Below are 15,734 nucleotides of genomic sequence, written 5' to 3'. Positions count from 1 at the left end.
GTTTGCACATATTAATATACCTGTCACCGTTCCTCTGGCTTCATGACTGTTGATTAAATTTCCACAAGGGCAAGCTGACGCTGATAAACCGACAAAAACTGCTTAATCTGTAGCAGACGAGGAGATATGTGAAAAGAAAACAAACATAGGCGAATCAAAACAAACAAGACACAAGACGAAGGTAAGTACACCTCAAAAAAACAAAACCCCGTTTGTCGTGCCCTTCCAACTCCCAAGAAATAGATCAATGCCCGTCGGAACAAAGTCAAAAAACAGACACATAATCAACGTCACGTACCGCCGGCCGCTACCAGAAACTGCACCAGCCAATGTAGTGCTGGCACAGGTTCTCCAGCCGCGTCGCCTCGCCAATCAGCTTGTTGACCTGCATGTCCACCTCCAGCTCCTCCTCATTCTTGAAATCGCGGCCCGTCAGCTTTTGCTGCACACGGTCCAGCACTTCCACCGCCCGCGCATTCTGCAGCTCCACTGGGTCGGGCGCCGCCATCTGCCCGTAGGCATTGAGGCCGCTTGCGCCGTTCGGATTGGCGCTGTTCGTGTCGCCGTTCGTGCCGTTCGGGTTGGTTCCGTTGGTGGTCGGCGGGGGGAGCGAGCTGTTGGTGCGTGCGCGACCGCGGGCGCCCGGTGGGCCGCCGACGATGCCAATCTGAGCGCTATTCACATCACCACCCGCCAGCAGCTCCGACGGTGCCATGTTGCTGTCGAGCACAGACGGCCGACGGGCACGTCCGCCGCCGCCGCCTGCTTGCGGTCCAACCAGCGCCAGTTCGCGCTCCGATTGGAAGTTGGGTCCGGCAGGCGATTGGGCATTCGTCAACCGCCACGTCAGGAGAGGGTCGTGAATGAACTAAATGCGAAAGAAAAAAAAGAAAAAGAAAGGAAAAAGTCAGCAGGAGCACACAATGTCGACAGTGCAGAGTGGGGTGACTCACCGCTTCAAGAACAGCCATGACACTGTCCTTGTTGGCACGCAGCACGCGCATGACGTGCACCGAGGTGATGCGGAAGCTGCCCTCGATGTTGCTAACCTCCATGGCATACGTGAGCATCCGCGTCAGCCGGAACGGCACCCGCTCCGGGTACTTTTCGCGCTTCATCGCCACCTCGAAACAGTCGCCAAAGTCAATGTGGATAATCTTGCCCGTGCCCCGGTCCAGCATCAGGTTCGACGGGTGCCGGTCGCCCAGGCCCAGAATGTAGCCCACCATCGACATCACACCCAGCGACCGCGTGTAGTTGGTGCGCCGCTCCAGCCACGCCTCCGAGTTCTTGCTCTTGAGCCACAACACCCGGTACAGGTCCTGGCCCGTCGTGTTGTCCAGCGCATACCCAAACACCTCCACCTTTTGCAGGAGCGTCAGGTTGTCGTAGTCCGGCGCCATCTGCAGCATGATGCGATGCTCAATGTTAAGGAGGATCTTGCGACAGTCGCGGTACTCGCGGATCAGCACGTGGATCGTGTCGCTGTTCGGCACCCAGCCCAGCAGGCCAGAGTTCTGCGACAGCGGGATCGCCGGGTACCGCTCAATGTTGAGGTGCCGCTTGTACGACTCCGAGTCCATCGACAGCAGCGTGTTGCACAGCCCAAACAGCTGCATCACCCGCTCGTCCTGCCGGATGTCTTCGTGGCCCTTGAGCAGGAACGTGTGGCTTGCACCGTCGCTGCCGTTGATGTTGAGCTTGCGCGGCCGCTGCTTCGAGCTAATCACCGTAAACGTCGTCTCAAACGACATAATCCGGATCACCGGCTGTCCACTGCGGTACTTGCCCGGCACCGACAGGTCCAGGTCACGAGCCGTCACCAGCTTCGGGCAGCAGTACGCCAGCTCCAGCGAAGTGATCTGCGGCAGCTGCCGCGTGATGCGCCGGAAAACCTGGTAGTACACGTCCCAGGCCTGGTTGAGGTCGCTGACGTCGTGGCTGATCTCGTATTGCTTACACCACTCGCGCGCCTCGCTAAGGTCACGACCAAACGCTTGTGCAAAGGAGATCTCGCGCAGCGTCTCGGGGCCGCGTTCGAGCATGTCGTGCAGCGGCTGCAGCACCGACAGCATGCCCTCGATGTTGTGGTCGCCAAAGTACAGACGCGACGCCTCCTCCAGCCCTTCGTGCCAGAGCTCGTGCCACAGGACGGCCACCCGGATAAGTTCGTGGCTGACGAGATCGGCCTGCTCCACCAGCTTCGCACTGTGCTGCCGCATGCTGTCCATGATCTGCGCGGCCGACCGCGACCGCCGCGTGTTCTGCCACGACTTCATCGCGACCGTCAGCGGGTACACCAGCGCCTGGGGGTGTGCCCGGCCCACGTCCGCCAGCAGGTTGTGTACCGACTGCTGCACGCGCTTGTTCGGTTGGTTGATGCGCGCAATCAGCTGCGGAATGACCTCGAGCCACGTGTCCACGTTGACGAGCGCAAAGCCGTCCGTCACCGCTGAGTTCACCTCGGGGTGGCCACCATGTGTCAGCCAGAGGGCCAGCAGGCGCAGGGTGTCCTGCAGCGTGCTGCCCTTGGACAGCGCAATCGACTGGAAGAAGCCGTGCACGGCCGGCACAACGTGCTCGAGGACCCTGCTGTAATCGACTGGGCCGGAAGCAGCGTTGTCACTTGCTCCGTTGGCGTTGAGTCGGCTGTTTTGCGATGACGACACGCTGCCGTTCCGTGATGACTGCGCGCCGTTCACCTGACCGTTCGGCCCGCCGTTGGTAGCACCGCTGCCGTTGGCATTCGCGCTGGACGCCGTCAGGAACTCCACAACCTCAAAGTTGGCCAGCGCCCACGCGTGCCACGCCTTGTACCACTTGGGGTTGTGCTGTGTTGCGTGCGCGTAGTTGCTGAGCACCTCGCGCACGTGGGTGCGCCGCCACGTGTTACGGTTGAGCGCGACCGTCCAGTCACCCGTGCGGAGATAGCATTTGGCGAGCAAGGTCGTCTGCTCCTGCAGCATGCGCTGGCTTTCCGAGTTGAGCTGGCCGCCACCACCAACATTAGCAATGCTGCCCGCGTTATTGGCACCGCTGCCCACGCTGTTCAGTGCTGTCATGGGGCCCGTGTTGTTCATAACATTATTTTGAAGCTGGTACTGCTGACGAGCACCCTCAAGCCGATAGTTGAGGTCGCTGGTGAACTTGCGCAGGCAGTCGAGCGACTTCTCAGAAATGCCTGAGCCCTTTTGCTTGGCCAGTTGGCCACGGTCCCACTGGTACTTCAGCACGGCATAGATGACTTGTGCGGGTGGTGGCGGCGGCGCGCGGGGATAGTCGTCGTGGAGCGACGCATTCATGGCGCCTCCCATGCCGTTTGGTCCGCCGCTGCCGCCTAGCAAGAGCAACTCGTTGTTGTTGCTGTTATAGCCACTATTCTCATACAACAAGCGACCGTTGCGGAAGTCGCGGCGGTCGCGGCCGTTCTCCACGTCGCCCAGGCCGTTGCCCGCCATGCTTTCCCGTGCGGCGCGGCGTCGGTGGTATTCGCGTTCCCGCTCGCGCTCGCGCTTCGACTCACGTTCGGCCACGACATCGGCGTCCACCCAGTAGGGGATCGTGTACTCGAGAGGGTCCTCGTTGCCGATAAGGTGCTGCAGCGACGTCTCGGCCATGGTCATGCGGGACGACTTGCGGCACAGATTGGCAAACTTGATCCACATCTGCATGTTCTCCATGGGCGTAACGACAAGGCTGCGGAGGCGCAGCATACGCTGCCACACCTCGGCATTGCGCTGGCAGCCGAGCAGGCGGCGGTCCCACGTGTGGCGGAGAGACTCCTGCTTCTTGGCGTCACATTGCTTGTACACGATGAGCTCTTCGAGCTCCGCCAGCATCTGCACGCGCACAATCACCTGGTAGGCCCGGGTGTACGACTCGGTAACGAGGGCACTAAGCTCGACATCGAGACCCTGACGGGCCTGCTCGACACAGATGGCTGCCTCACGGTACTGATTGCGATGCAGTGCGAGGATGGCACCAAAGAAGGCGCGGTCGGTCGAGTTGCGCTTCATGGCCTGCAGGTACATGTCCATCAGGTCCCATTTGTTCAGGCCCCAGGCGGCCGCAGTTGCCAGCGGCGAGATAAGTCGCTTGACCTCCTGTGACGAGTTGGCCCAGGTGCTGCCGGCGATCGTCGCGAGCGCATCCCATTGGCCGAGGGCGTGCAGACAGCGCATCTTGCCCATGACAATATCGATTGGGGTCGTCTCGTTCTCCGGCAGCTCGCGCTCGCGCGTCTCGTAAAACTCCAATGCCTCCTCCCAGCGCTCGAGCTTCTCGAACCAGGTCTCCCGCAGTTGAATGCCATCGGAGTACAGCTGTGCCTTGCGCAATATGCCGATAGCAGCGTCCGACTGCTGCAGCTGGTTGTTGATGGAGATAAGAGCCTCCACAGAAGACGAGCTCTGGTCTTGCAAGAACTCAAGTTCCTTGTAGTGCAGTGCCTTGGCGTAGGCGTGGCAGCGTCCAGCCTCACGGCCCAGGACCCGAATGTCAATAGGCAACGCCTTGTCGTCGTGTTCCATAAACTCGGCCAGGTTCAGCAGCAGGCCTAGCAAATCGGGTGGGATGTTCTCGGACTTGAAGGCATTCTCGAGACTAGAAATGAGCTCGTCTTGGTAGTTCTCGTACAGGTCGCTCCAGCACGAGACAAATGCCGAGTTAAAAAGCTCGCGGGCGAGAGGTGGGTATACGTTGCCCAGCGCAGCGCAGGCACGGAGTGCGTGGTTGGGCGACTCATTCAGAAGTGTGGTGCTGAAGCTCCGCAGCCACTCCTGCCAGTCCTCCTTGGTCGACTTACCCTTGGTCTCCCAAGCAGCGCGGAGGTGAATTGCATTCATCTCGAGCTTCTTGGTGGGCTGCTCGGCGAAGGATACCTCATCCAGCTGATCGGCAAACCGAGTCTCCGAGGTCAGATCCTGTGGCAGCACATCACCCTTTTGCAGCTTGGCGACGAGGAGCTCGTAGTTGGCGTGCTGGATGCCCTGGTGCTGGATGGTCTTGTTGACCATGTTCATAAAGTGCAGGTAGTCCTTGCCGAGTTGGTGGATGAGAGCGCACAGGGTATCGAGAGCCGACACCCGCAGCGAAGACTCGCCGCTCGCGAGAACGCGGTTCAGGGGATGGATGATCTTGGACGCAAAGTCGTTGAGGTTGACTTGACGAGAAATCTTGCCAATTGTCTCAATCGCCATTTTTCGTAAAAAGGTCGGCTGGTTCGGCTTTTCAAATGTGCGCACAATCACGGGCACGATCAAATGCATGTACTCTTCACTACTAGAACCGAATACCAGGAACGCGTGCAAGACCTTCTCCGAGGGAAGACGCCGCACAGATGTGTCCTTCTCGAGAAGGCCCAGCATCAGAGGAAGCAGGCCAGCCAGATAGATCTTGAACTCGCCTTCCAGAGTCCGTGAGATAGACTCAATCAGGGACAGAATCGTCGAGTGCAACGATGGGGAACTATTCCAGTATTCTTGCATGATCTCGACGAGACAGGGAAGGTAGTTGCGAATGTGCTGGCGGACGATGCTCACAAGCGTGGCGAGCTGGCTGAAGTATGCCTCTGCCTTGGAGGGCGATGAACTCCGGATAACTTGCAGGAACGCAGGGATGATGCGATCGAGGAATGGCACACACTCGAGACCAAGCGTGCGGAAGATGGACATGATAGCGCTGATGACATCCTGATGGTACTGTACCAGCGAGTGGTCATTGAGAATACCCAACAGGGCATTGACGACGACCGTTGGGAAGTACTCCTTGTTCGAGGGCGTCAGACCCGTCATCATCAGCGAAATGTCGGTCGTCTGGGTCGAGTCCACGCGGCGCTGCACCTCGGGGCTGCGCTCCTCCACTTGCTGGTGCCGGTACGGATCGAGAGCACCGAGGATGCCCATGAGCTTAATAGTCTCTTGGCGCAGCATGGCGTGCTGGGGTTCGCCGCGGATGATGTTTTGAAGCAAGTCGAGCAGCTGGGGATAGTCGAGATATGGGTCGATAACGTAGCCCGAGTTGGACGCCAGCTGGCCAATGGTACGAAGAGCGGCCTCACGCTTCATCATAGACGACTGGTCTTGCAGCGCGTCGACAAGGATGGGCATCAGGCGGTCCTTGTACCGCAGCATTTCCTCGCCACCGACAGTGCAAATCTCGCCAATGGCTTTGATGATTGTTGCAGCCACTGAGGATGTTGGATCAGCCGCTTTGGGTAAGAGAACCTCCATCATGGGATGCACGTAAGGTTGGATCAGCATCTGGGCGTTCTGGACCAAGAGGCTGAGAAGCTTGGCGCTCTCCTCCTTGTTCCGGGGCACATCAGAGAACTCGAGCTCGGTGAGCATCTGGATCAGCGTCTTGCGCAGCGAGGGTACAATGTACGCAGGGTTCTCCCGTGTCAGGCGGCCAATCAAGCGCACGGCCACCTCGCGGATAGGGAAGTACTCGTCGTTGAGGGCGTAGAAAATAGTCCGGATGTTGTCCGCCTTGCCCAGATGGCGGTCGAAGCGGTCATCGAGCGCATTGAGGACTGTGTAGCGGATGTGGGGAACAGGGTCGGACACGCCGACTGTTAGGAGCCGTTCGACTACGTCGCCGACGACCTGCATCGCGTGGTAGCTGTCCTGGTTGACAATAGGGTCGCGCAGGTAGAGCTGGCAGCACGTCAAAGATGCCGCTTCGCGGGTGTCGGCGTCGTCATCCTCAACATAGCGCATAGCCACGTCGCGCACAAACTCGTTCAGCACGTGGCCGGAGAAGTCAAAGCAGCCGAGTGTGTTGAGAGCTAGTTTGACCTCTGTCTTGTGCTGCTCAATGGCGGCCGCGTCTTTGCTGGCGTCCTTTGATGCTGCAGTTGTAACCGGGGCAGACAGCACACCGGTGCCTTGCGTAATGGGTGCACCGAGGTGCTTGTACGGCTCCCCGCTCAAGACGAGGCTGATCATGTTGAGCAGACGTTCTTGGATGGTGGTCCGCACGGCCGGCACATAAAACGCAATGTCCACGAGGGCTTGTGTCAACTTGGGCGTCATATCACAGGCAAAGACGGGGTCCAGCAGTGCCTCCATGTACTTGGTAAGGGTCTGGCCGACAGCGACGGCGAGGCGGCTGATGCAGTCAAACACAGGGTCGACAGACGCCTTCTTACGAGAATTGACGCTCAGCCCTTCCCGGATGTAGATCAGAATGCCGTCAAGATAGGGCGCCATGGCACTCTTGACGGCGTTGGCCACGCTGCCAATGGCCACAAAGGCATCGTTGCGCTCCTTCTCGCGCTTGAGCATGGCCGACAGGTAAATCATAAACTGGTGGAGATGGTTCTCGGAGAACTGGGTGGGTGCGTAGATGGCGAGGTCGGGGATGAGCAGGACGGACATCTTGCGGATGGCGGCGTCGCGATGGTCTTTGTACCGCGAGACGATCTCGCACGCCTCGGTGTAGCGATGCTGCATGAACATGCCGCCCTGCTCGAGCAGCTCCTTGAGAACGAGCATAGAGCCGTGAATGGACTCGACTGTGTTGAGCTTGAAACCATGGCCGGCCTCGTTGTACATCTTGTCCATGATCTGATTCTTCATCTCCAGGTCGCGCTCGCTGATGATTTTGAAGCAGGCACTAACAGCTTCAGCAGACGTCACGCGGATAAGGTGACGTTGGTCACGGAGGCCGACCCAGATCCAGTCGAGAATGTCGGTTACTTTGCCGTACATGAGCGTGGGAGCATTCCGTGCAATCTCGCGCAAGAGCAGGGCCGCACTATAACGCCGCTCCTCGCTGCTGCCGTCTTGCAGGAATTCGAGAGCCAGCTGCACGTCGGTGTCGACGAGCGACGACACCAGCGAGCCGCCACCCGGTCGACACAGTTTGCCAATAACAATGGCCGCGGGCTGCATGCAGTTGATGTCTTTGCCGGACATCAGTCGTGTGAGCGCCGACGCGAAGCGCGTGTATTTGACGGTCGCGTCGACGCCCTCGAAATCGACAAAGGCATCGAGTGCGTAGATGCCGCCCAGTTTGTCGATTGTGCTGTCACCTTGCAGCAGGCCGCTGATTTTGGCCTGGACATTGGCCCAGTAGCCTTGGAACATCTCCGGGCTCAAGTCTTGTCTGGTCAGCAATCCGGAGCGCCCTCCCCTCATCGCATCTCCTTCTTCGTCGCCATAAGGTTGTATTCGTACCTCGTTGTGCTACTGCCACCAGCTCTCTAAGCTGCTGGGCAGCCCGTCTCCGTGCATCATCGTTGATGGCTCTGTCGATGGTGGGTTTACGGTTAGCAACAGGCCTCATCTCCTATGCGCTCGACACATCCCACATCTTCCACCCTGCCATTCGCCGTCGTTCAAGTTTTCTTTCCATCGCAAATACGTACTTGGATCGAAGGTCTTTGATCAGGGCATCCGAGTTCAACTCCGCCGACACCTGTGGCGACGACATGGTTGCCGACGCTGTCTATCGTTTCGGTCGTAGGTCACCCGGACGGGGTGGCCTCGTTTGTTCGTTCGCCTCCTCTTCAAAGCGACGTCACCGCAGAGAATTGCATCCTCGACCAACAGAGAAAAGGTAGATGGCGTCGCAAAAGGGATGGCAAGGATCCGAGAGAATCGGTGATTGTCGAGACGACGAGATAGGAGGAGGTCGTTTCGTGAATCGAGGAGGGGGTGGTTCGTAGGAAGACCTTGGCGAGGGCTCAAGGCAAATCGAGAAAGTATTGAGATCCGGTGCCAGCTCGCAGACCACCGGTGAGAGAGAGGGGTATAATGAAGTCTAGACGAGAGGCTGAAGAGTGTCAATTGTTGAAGCTCAAATCGCCAAAAGGTCGATGCGGGCAATCCAGCTGCAGCGCGTTTTCGGGAGTTTTGGGAAGAGAAAGCCGACACAACAAGTGTGAGCGACAAGACGACAGGATAAAATACACTGAGGAGAGTGGGCGTGCAACGTACCAGGTCGGGCGTGGCGGTGGTTGTGCGATGGAAAATGCGAGACAAGCAAACAAGTGAGTTCCAGGTTTCGACTGGGGCTTACTCTCGATCGTGGGCGTCGAAGCTTCCTTGCGATTTGCCGGTCTGTTTGCTCTGTTGCGCTGGTTTGCTCCTTCCCGCATAGCGCTCCATTACCCCGTCATGTGCTCTCTGTCGCCCGATCGCCCATTGCGGCAAGAGCGTTTTTTACCGCTTCACGTAATACAACGTCCTCCGGTGTCCCTGTCGCTGGTTGGTTGAGGACTTGGCGTGTTTTGTCTGCAACAGGTGCTGCGCTAGTGCACGACTGCACCTGCCCCAGTCGCCTACAAGCAATCGGAGAGACCACTGCCGAGGGGCAGCACCTTCTGCAAATTACAGTGGCCAACGGCGCTCAAGGCACTCGGTGTCGCAAGCTGATGAGTGCGGATTATTCCGTCAAGCTTGTTCTTTCCACGTCTGGAAGCAGCCCCTTTCACACCAACAGCAATTCCAAACTGCCCTATCAGATCAACAACGGCAAGTAAGAAGTCTCCAACCTACTATTCTCGACGTCGTTCTCGTCAGCCGGCATATTGTCAACTTTTTACGAACCCACACTTCCAGGGTCCCGAGGGTCAGATATCACTCTCATCTCACAGCTCGCCAGGTTTTGTTAAAAAAAGCCTTTCCTACCGCCATTGCAGCTCCTGCCCACCCAGCAAACTCCATTTCTGGCTTCTGGCTTCTGGCTTCTGCCTTCTGGCTTCAGAATGCCAGCCGCCCCCTGGGACGATGGCGCTGCCGCAAAGCAGCTTTTTGTCCTTGTGACAGGAGCAAATAGGTGCGTTTTCTGTTCCTACCAGAGATTTCATTGGTGCTGTTCTCGTGTACTGACCTCCCAGCGGCATTGGCCTCGGCATCGGCCAGCGCCTCATCGACGAGTTCGCCGCAGAGCACACGAGTCCTTCCGAACACCTCGTCTTGATCACGACCACCCGTAGCGCCGCCAAGTCGCGGGCCACGACTGGCCTGTTGCGGCAGCACCTGCAGCGGAGCGAGAGCTCGGCCGCTGCGAACAAGGGCACCGTCCACCCGTCCCGCATCCACCTTGCCAGCCTCGAGCTTGACCTGTGCAACTTGCCCAGCGTATATGGTGCTGCCGAGCGCCTGCGCTTCGAATCGCTCTCGATCTGCACAGGCATCGAGGACACTGCTTCCTCGCCGCACACGATTCCGCGCCTTGACAGTGTTATCTTCAATGCTGGCATTGGCGGCTGGACTGGCATTGGCTGGGGCAACCTGCTGACCAATATCCTGTCCGACGGCATTCAGCAGGCGACGACGTTCCCGACGTGCAAGGCCTCAGACGGCGGCCTGCTGGTAGACCCGTTGACGGGCAAAGAGGTCAAGCGCGCCGAGGGCTGTCAGGGACTGGACGACAACGACGGCATCCTAGGCCAGATATTCTGCGCCAACGTCTTTGGGCACTACGTCTTTGCCCATGCGCTGCTGCCGCTGCTGCGGGGTACCGGCGAAGGCACGGGTTCTCCCAAAAGCTCCGCCATCGGCCCGGGTCCCGCTCGTATCATCTGGGAGAGCAGCGTCGAGGCCGACGGCTGGTACCACCTGTCGCTGGACGACTTCCAGGCCGTGCGCACCACTGCCGCCTACGAGAGCTCCAAGCGCCTCACGGACGTGCTGGCCCTAAGCACCGGCCTTAAAAGCGTCGCGCCCTATTCGGCACCGTTTTACAAGGACGACAGCACAGATGCGGCCAACCACAAGGACAGTTCTACGGTCCCAGCCACGTACGTCACGCACCCGGGCGTCGTCTGCTCGACCCTCTTCCCTCTCAACTGGTTCCTCTTCGCCCTCTACAACATTGCCATGTACATCTCCCGATGGCTCGGCTCGCCGTGGCACCCCGTCACTGCCTACAAGGGCGCCGCCGCTGCCGTCTGGGTGGCTCTGCGACCCACAGCGGCACTCGACACTCTCGACGGCCAGCACGTCAAGTGGGGCGCCGGCACGACACGCGGTGGCTCAACGCTCATTAAGCGGTCCGAGGTCGAGGGCTGGGGTTTCCGTGGCCGTGTGGGTGAGGAGACCACGGTGACCACCATTGACTCGGTGACGGGCAAGCCGTGGGGCGCAGGTGGCGATCCGCTTGCCGCGTCGTTCCCTTTTCCTGCGTACCTGCTCAACAGCCGTGGCCGTAAATCCGGTGCTGCAAACTTGACGGCGGAGCGGCGTCAGGAGTTCGAGGTGCTAGGCCGGGACTGCTGGCGAGAGATGGAGCGGCTGCGCGTCGAATGGGACCAGCGCGTCAAGAAGGTGCGAGAGAGCCAGTGAGGCATGTGCCAGTCCGTACCAAAAGTGTCTGGCCAATTTGTTGCAATGTTTTGAAGATTTTCAAGCGAATAATAAACCATAGAATCCGACGTTCCTAGAAAAGGAGAGGCCAAAGCCGATTTCTCCACATCCACAACCATAATAACTAATCGATAAAATTGATTTGATGACAAAATCCGAAGGATTCGAAAAATGAGTCTAGAATGGGTCTAAGATCTCACACGTCGTATTCTCACGGCCAGTCATCCAACGACACCTTTTGGCAAGGCTGTGCTCACAAGGCTGCCGAGCATTTTTCCAGAAAAATATGTCTCGAAGTCAAGGCTGCCCATGCGCGAAGATGAACGAAGATGACTTGAACTAATGGATGGTCTGACACTTATACACAGGACTCTGCATATGCCGATGAAATTACATTAGCAGAGAACATATGTTTACTCTAGCCTATCGCATATTACGGGTGAAACAAAGGCGCATGCACAACGATAACAGTCGCGTAATGATTTCATGACTAGACGTCAAAACAGGCCCATATAGTTATCTGCCAAAATGCTCTGCAAAAATCATTCCAGTGTAAGAAAGGTATCTCATTCCCAAAACGTAAGGGTGTCATATGCAAAATAAAAATTAAGAGGGCATCAAAGGGGCGCGAAATCAACATAGTCATCAAAAAATAGGCATTCCAAAACAGACATGCAAAATAAAGTAAAAGCTATAGGTTATGCTTCCGCTTCGGTCGCTGGAGCAGGCGCCTGCACGGCCGCCTCATCTGACCGCACACGCCGCAGCTTCACTTGCTCGCTGCGGCCAAACAAGCCCAAGCAGAGCGGCAGGGGCACCACAACGAGCGCGACGACGGCCGAGAAAATGAGCGACTTCTTCATGTTGCTGGGCGGGCTGCCATCGACACCAGCCCGCAGCGCGTCCGACACAATAATGAAAATGCCGCCCAGCAGTTGCCCGCCGCCCCACGCCAGCGTGGATGTCACTTCGGGGCTCGCAGGGTGGGTCACCTCGACAAGGAACTCGACAGCCACGGGCACGAGCGTAAACGACGAGGCGCCAAGAGCGGCGAGTACAACATACGGCCCCGCGAGACCGCCAGAGTCGTGCGTCTCGGGCATCCAGATGAAGATAAGGTAGCTGATGCCGATGATGGGCACACAGATCTTGGTGGCCAGGATGAAATTCTTTGTGCGATCGAGGATGGGCGAGGAGATGGCAGACGCCACAAGACCGACGACGATGAGGACGGCGCCGGCAATGCCGGCCTGGTCATCCGAGTAGCCGTACGGCAGCATGATCTGATTGAGCAACGACGAGATGGAATTGAAGAAGCCGACGTAAACGATGAATGGAATGAAGAGGAGCCAAAATTCGACCGAGCGCGAGATGTGCTTGAGGGATTTCAGCAGTTCCAGTTTGGGCGTCTCCGATGACGGCGCGACCGGGGTAGGCGGCTTTCCATAGACAAAGAAGGAGGGCACAGAGCAAACCGTAGACTGCTGGTCAGCAAGGGCTGGACACATGACAAACAAAGTAGCACGTGAAACTTACAATAATGGATACGTAAAGGACCATATTAGGGATGTCCTTGGAGCTGTAGACCCAGAACGGGATAATCAGCTGGCCAAGGGCAGCGCCAAAGGGATTCGCCAAACTCGTCAGTGCCGTCGCGGCAACGCGGCCACGGTGTGTGAACCACAGGTCGGAGTAGCGCGCAGGCGCTGCCAGTACAAAGGGTTGCGACAAGCCGGTGAGGATCTGGCCGAACATGACAACACCAAAGTGGCCCCCTGTAAGACCGTCCTCGGCCAAGTTCGAGCGTGTGCCGGCATAGCGAATCCAGTTACCAAGGAACAGCAGCACGGCCGACGTCATCATCGAAGGCCGGGGACCGTGGTGCAAGACAAAGATGGTCACGGGCGTGATGAAGACGAAGGAAAAAAAGAAGGCGGTACTGAGCCAGTTGATGGTGCTCTCGTTTGTGTGGAAAAAGGTGGCGGCGTCAGATGCGACGGGAGAAAAGGTCAGCCACTGTTCGGGAGGTGGATATCAGCAATCAGCTCTCAATGCAACAACACGCCAATAAAATTGACCTGCTTCTATTTTGTTCGTCCTGGTTTGCAATGTTTTATGCAACTTACGTCCCAGCTCACAATGACGTTGAGCAGCGTCAGTTGCAACAAGCCGAACCACCGGCGCTTGTACACCTTGTACTCAGTGACCCCAGATGCTGTGTTGTCGCCATGATTACCGCCGCTCATGCGCGCTGTCGCGACGCCGTCGTCGTCTTCAGGTTTTGGCACGTTGCCTTGCGAAGACCGTTCTGCCAGTTCGACCTCGGCCTCGCGCGAGTCCGTGCTGCGCGTGTACGGTGGGCCGACTCTCACCTCCACGCTGCGAGCGCCAGTCGCACCATTACCGCCGCCCGTCTTGACGTCCTCCATCCAAGTACTGTCGGTCATTTTCTCGTTCGACGTCGGTCCGGCCAATTTACTTCAGGTTCGGGGTCTGCAGCTCCCAAATTATGTCCTGCTGCGGTCGCCGTCACACAGGCGCCACGCCGTCAGTGGCGTTTGATTTGCAGCAGACAGGTGGAATCGTTTCCACATGCGGCAGCACCGTTGTCGCAATATTCGCTGCGTTGCTTTGGCGTCCGCAGAGAGTCAAGATTGTGGCGTTTTCTGGCTGCGTCTGTTCCCGCGCCGTTGGTGCTCGCGTGTCGGTTCGTCAAATGGACAACGCAGCCACGGATCGCATGCTGGTGTTCGTTCGCAGATCTTTCGGTCCCGTGTCTGTTACTGGTCGTGTTTCTCCTTGGAGCGTTTTATGATACAAAAAAACAACAAAAGAGAACCAAAAAATCGGCCGAGGAAAAAAGATAAACGTGGGGAGAGAGGGGATGACGGAGAAAAGGGAGATCCTCCTTTATAGAGAAAGAGAGCACGAGGGAAGAAATAAGGCCAAATGAGACAAAAGTGCGATGACAGAGAGGAAAGATTAAGGATAGGACACAAAGACGTCGATCTAGTATGTCATACTCGTAAACGAGCCCAGGTCAACGGGTCCAGAAGTGCGGGTTCAGTCAATTTAAAAACATGTCGAAGGTACAAATGGCAGGGGGCGAGTCGCATCAGTCGACTGCCAAAGAGGGGAAGCCCCGACTACTGCCAGGAAACGGGGGAAAGGGCGACCGAACACAACATACTACATCGCACCGTTGGCGCATGGTCTTTGATAGTCGCTGCTGGTCAACCAACTGGCAACCTCTCGCAGAAGCATGTGGACATGTCCTGATGGCCTAGCAGAGAAGAGATAATAGAGGTGGGTTGTAGAAGACGAGTAGTCACCAAAATGTATACGACGAAACCGATACTTTATCATCAGTCCTTTTTCTTTTGTCGCATCGCATAGCAGATCGCATAGCAAGGCGCAAAGCCTTTCTCGCAAGAATATCTCGCTTCGGACAACATCTTGCAGTTGGTTGCTCTTTGCCCCGACAATAAGATTGCATTTGCACTTCTTTGCTCTCGTTTCACTCTATTCGCTTTATCACGACGGAGAAATAGCACTCGGAACGGAATCAAGATAAATGGACAAGAATATCTAACCAGGGAGCCAGGGTTGCAGCTTTCCATTTTGGATATTAGTGGCCTTTTTGAGGGGAAGGGGCCTTTGTATTGGTGCAAGCGCGCACTGGAGGCCCTTACGAAATAGTTATCTGGAAATGGCCCCACACCCCTTTCGTGTTCCGCACCTCCCTCTGAAGGAGACCACAGAAAAGGGAAGGGCCGGGGCTACCTCAGCAAGCACTGCGACTTACGGTTTTGTGGCTTCAGTGTCCAAATTCTCACGAATTTGGGCATCGTGAGGCTACCCGGCCGAAACATACGGATATACGGATTGCAGGAATTCACAGCCCGAAATTGCAAAGCCATCCAAACATTAAGAGAATAAGAGTTGTTCGTTACTATTGGCAGGAAATTGTTGCAATCGTATTTTAATAGCCAAGATGGACGCACGTGACAGACTTCCTTTACTTTGCGCCCTTAGGATGTATACCGCTATTGGTGCAGCCTCCAACGGAGACGCTCGTTAGGAGGGCATTGGCCATCGTGCAAAATGCAGCAAAGGCAAACGTAAGAGGGGAAACTACCCAAACTGGAAGCGTGGGCATCTGGTCGGTAACGTAAACGAATGCGGGGAGGACAGAGCAAAACGAGCATGTGAACGGCGGTCCAACCGTATCGGGGCATGCACTCCGGCACGGTGCAACGTTGGAGGCCGACTGTCCGTTATCTCACTCCGGTACTGGTTGCGGAACAGAAAAGGAATCAAAGTACGACGTGAAAGACGAAGATTGACAAAGTCAGAATGAAAAACAAAGGCAACACGACGATGCATACAAAAAAGCAGTATACATCACACAGATTGAGT

General features: G+C 57.1%; 3 protein-coding genes across 3 annotated transcripts; 1 reads left to right on the top strand and 2 right to left on the bottom strand.

Moving 5' to 3' along the window:
• Positions 1-307: 307 nt before the first annotated feature.
• On the bottom strand, positions 308-8,436 carry SPSK_06845 (FKBP12-rapamycin complex-associated protein; the record flags this gene model as incomplete). Its single annotated transcript, XM_016733519.1, has 4 exons — positions 308-868; positions 954-8,152; positions 8,181-8,251; positions 8,372-8,436. 4 exons carry the CDS (start codon positions 8,434-8,436, stop codon positions 308-310), a joined length of 7,896 nt encoding a protein of 2,631 aa, XP_016590692.1.
• A 1,276-nt stretch (positions 8,437-9,712) lies between these two features.
• SPSK_07425 (3-keto steroid reductase) lies at positions 9,713-11,294 on the top strand (the record flags this gene model as incomplete). The annotated part of the gene is made up of 2 exons (XM_016734088.1): positions 9,713-9,783; positions 9,845-11,294. The coding sequence occupies 2 exons, from the start codon at positions 9,713-9,715 to the stop codon at positions 11,292-11,294; spliced, it is 1,521 nt and encodes a 506-aa protein (XP_016590691.1).
• Positions 11,295-12,013: 719 nt separating this feature from the next.
• Positions 12,014-13,762, bottom strand: SPSK_07334 (cell surface receptor/MFS transporter (FLVCR); the record flags this gene model as incomplete). Its single annotated transcript, XM_016733998.1, has 3 exons — positions 12,014-12,796; positions 12,852-13,331; positions 13,442-13,762. The coding sequence occupies 3 exons, from the start codon at positions 13,760-13,762 to the stop codon at positions 12,014-12,016; spliced, it is 1,584 nt and encodes a 527-aa protein (XP_016590690.1).
• Positions 13,763-15,734: the final 1,972 nt, after the last annotated feature.

Source organism: Sporothrix schenckii, assembly GCF_000961545.1.
Source record: "Sporothrix schenckii 1099-18 chromosome Unknown Cont41, whole genome shotgun sequence".
NCBI lineage: Eukaryota > Fungi > Ascomycota > Sordariomycetes > Ophiostomatales > Ophiostomataceae > Sporothrix > Sporothrix schenckii.
The sequence above is the reverse complement of the archived record's forward strand: the minus strand, read 5'-3'. Positions and strand labels throughout refer to the sequence as shown.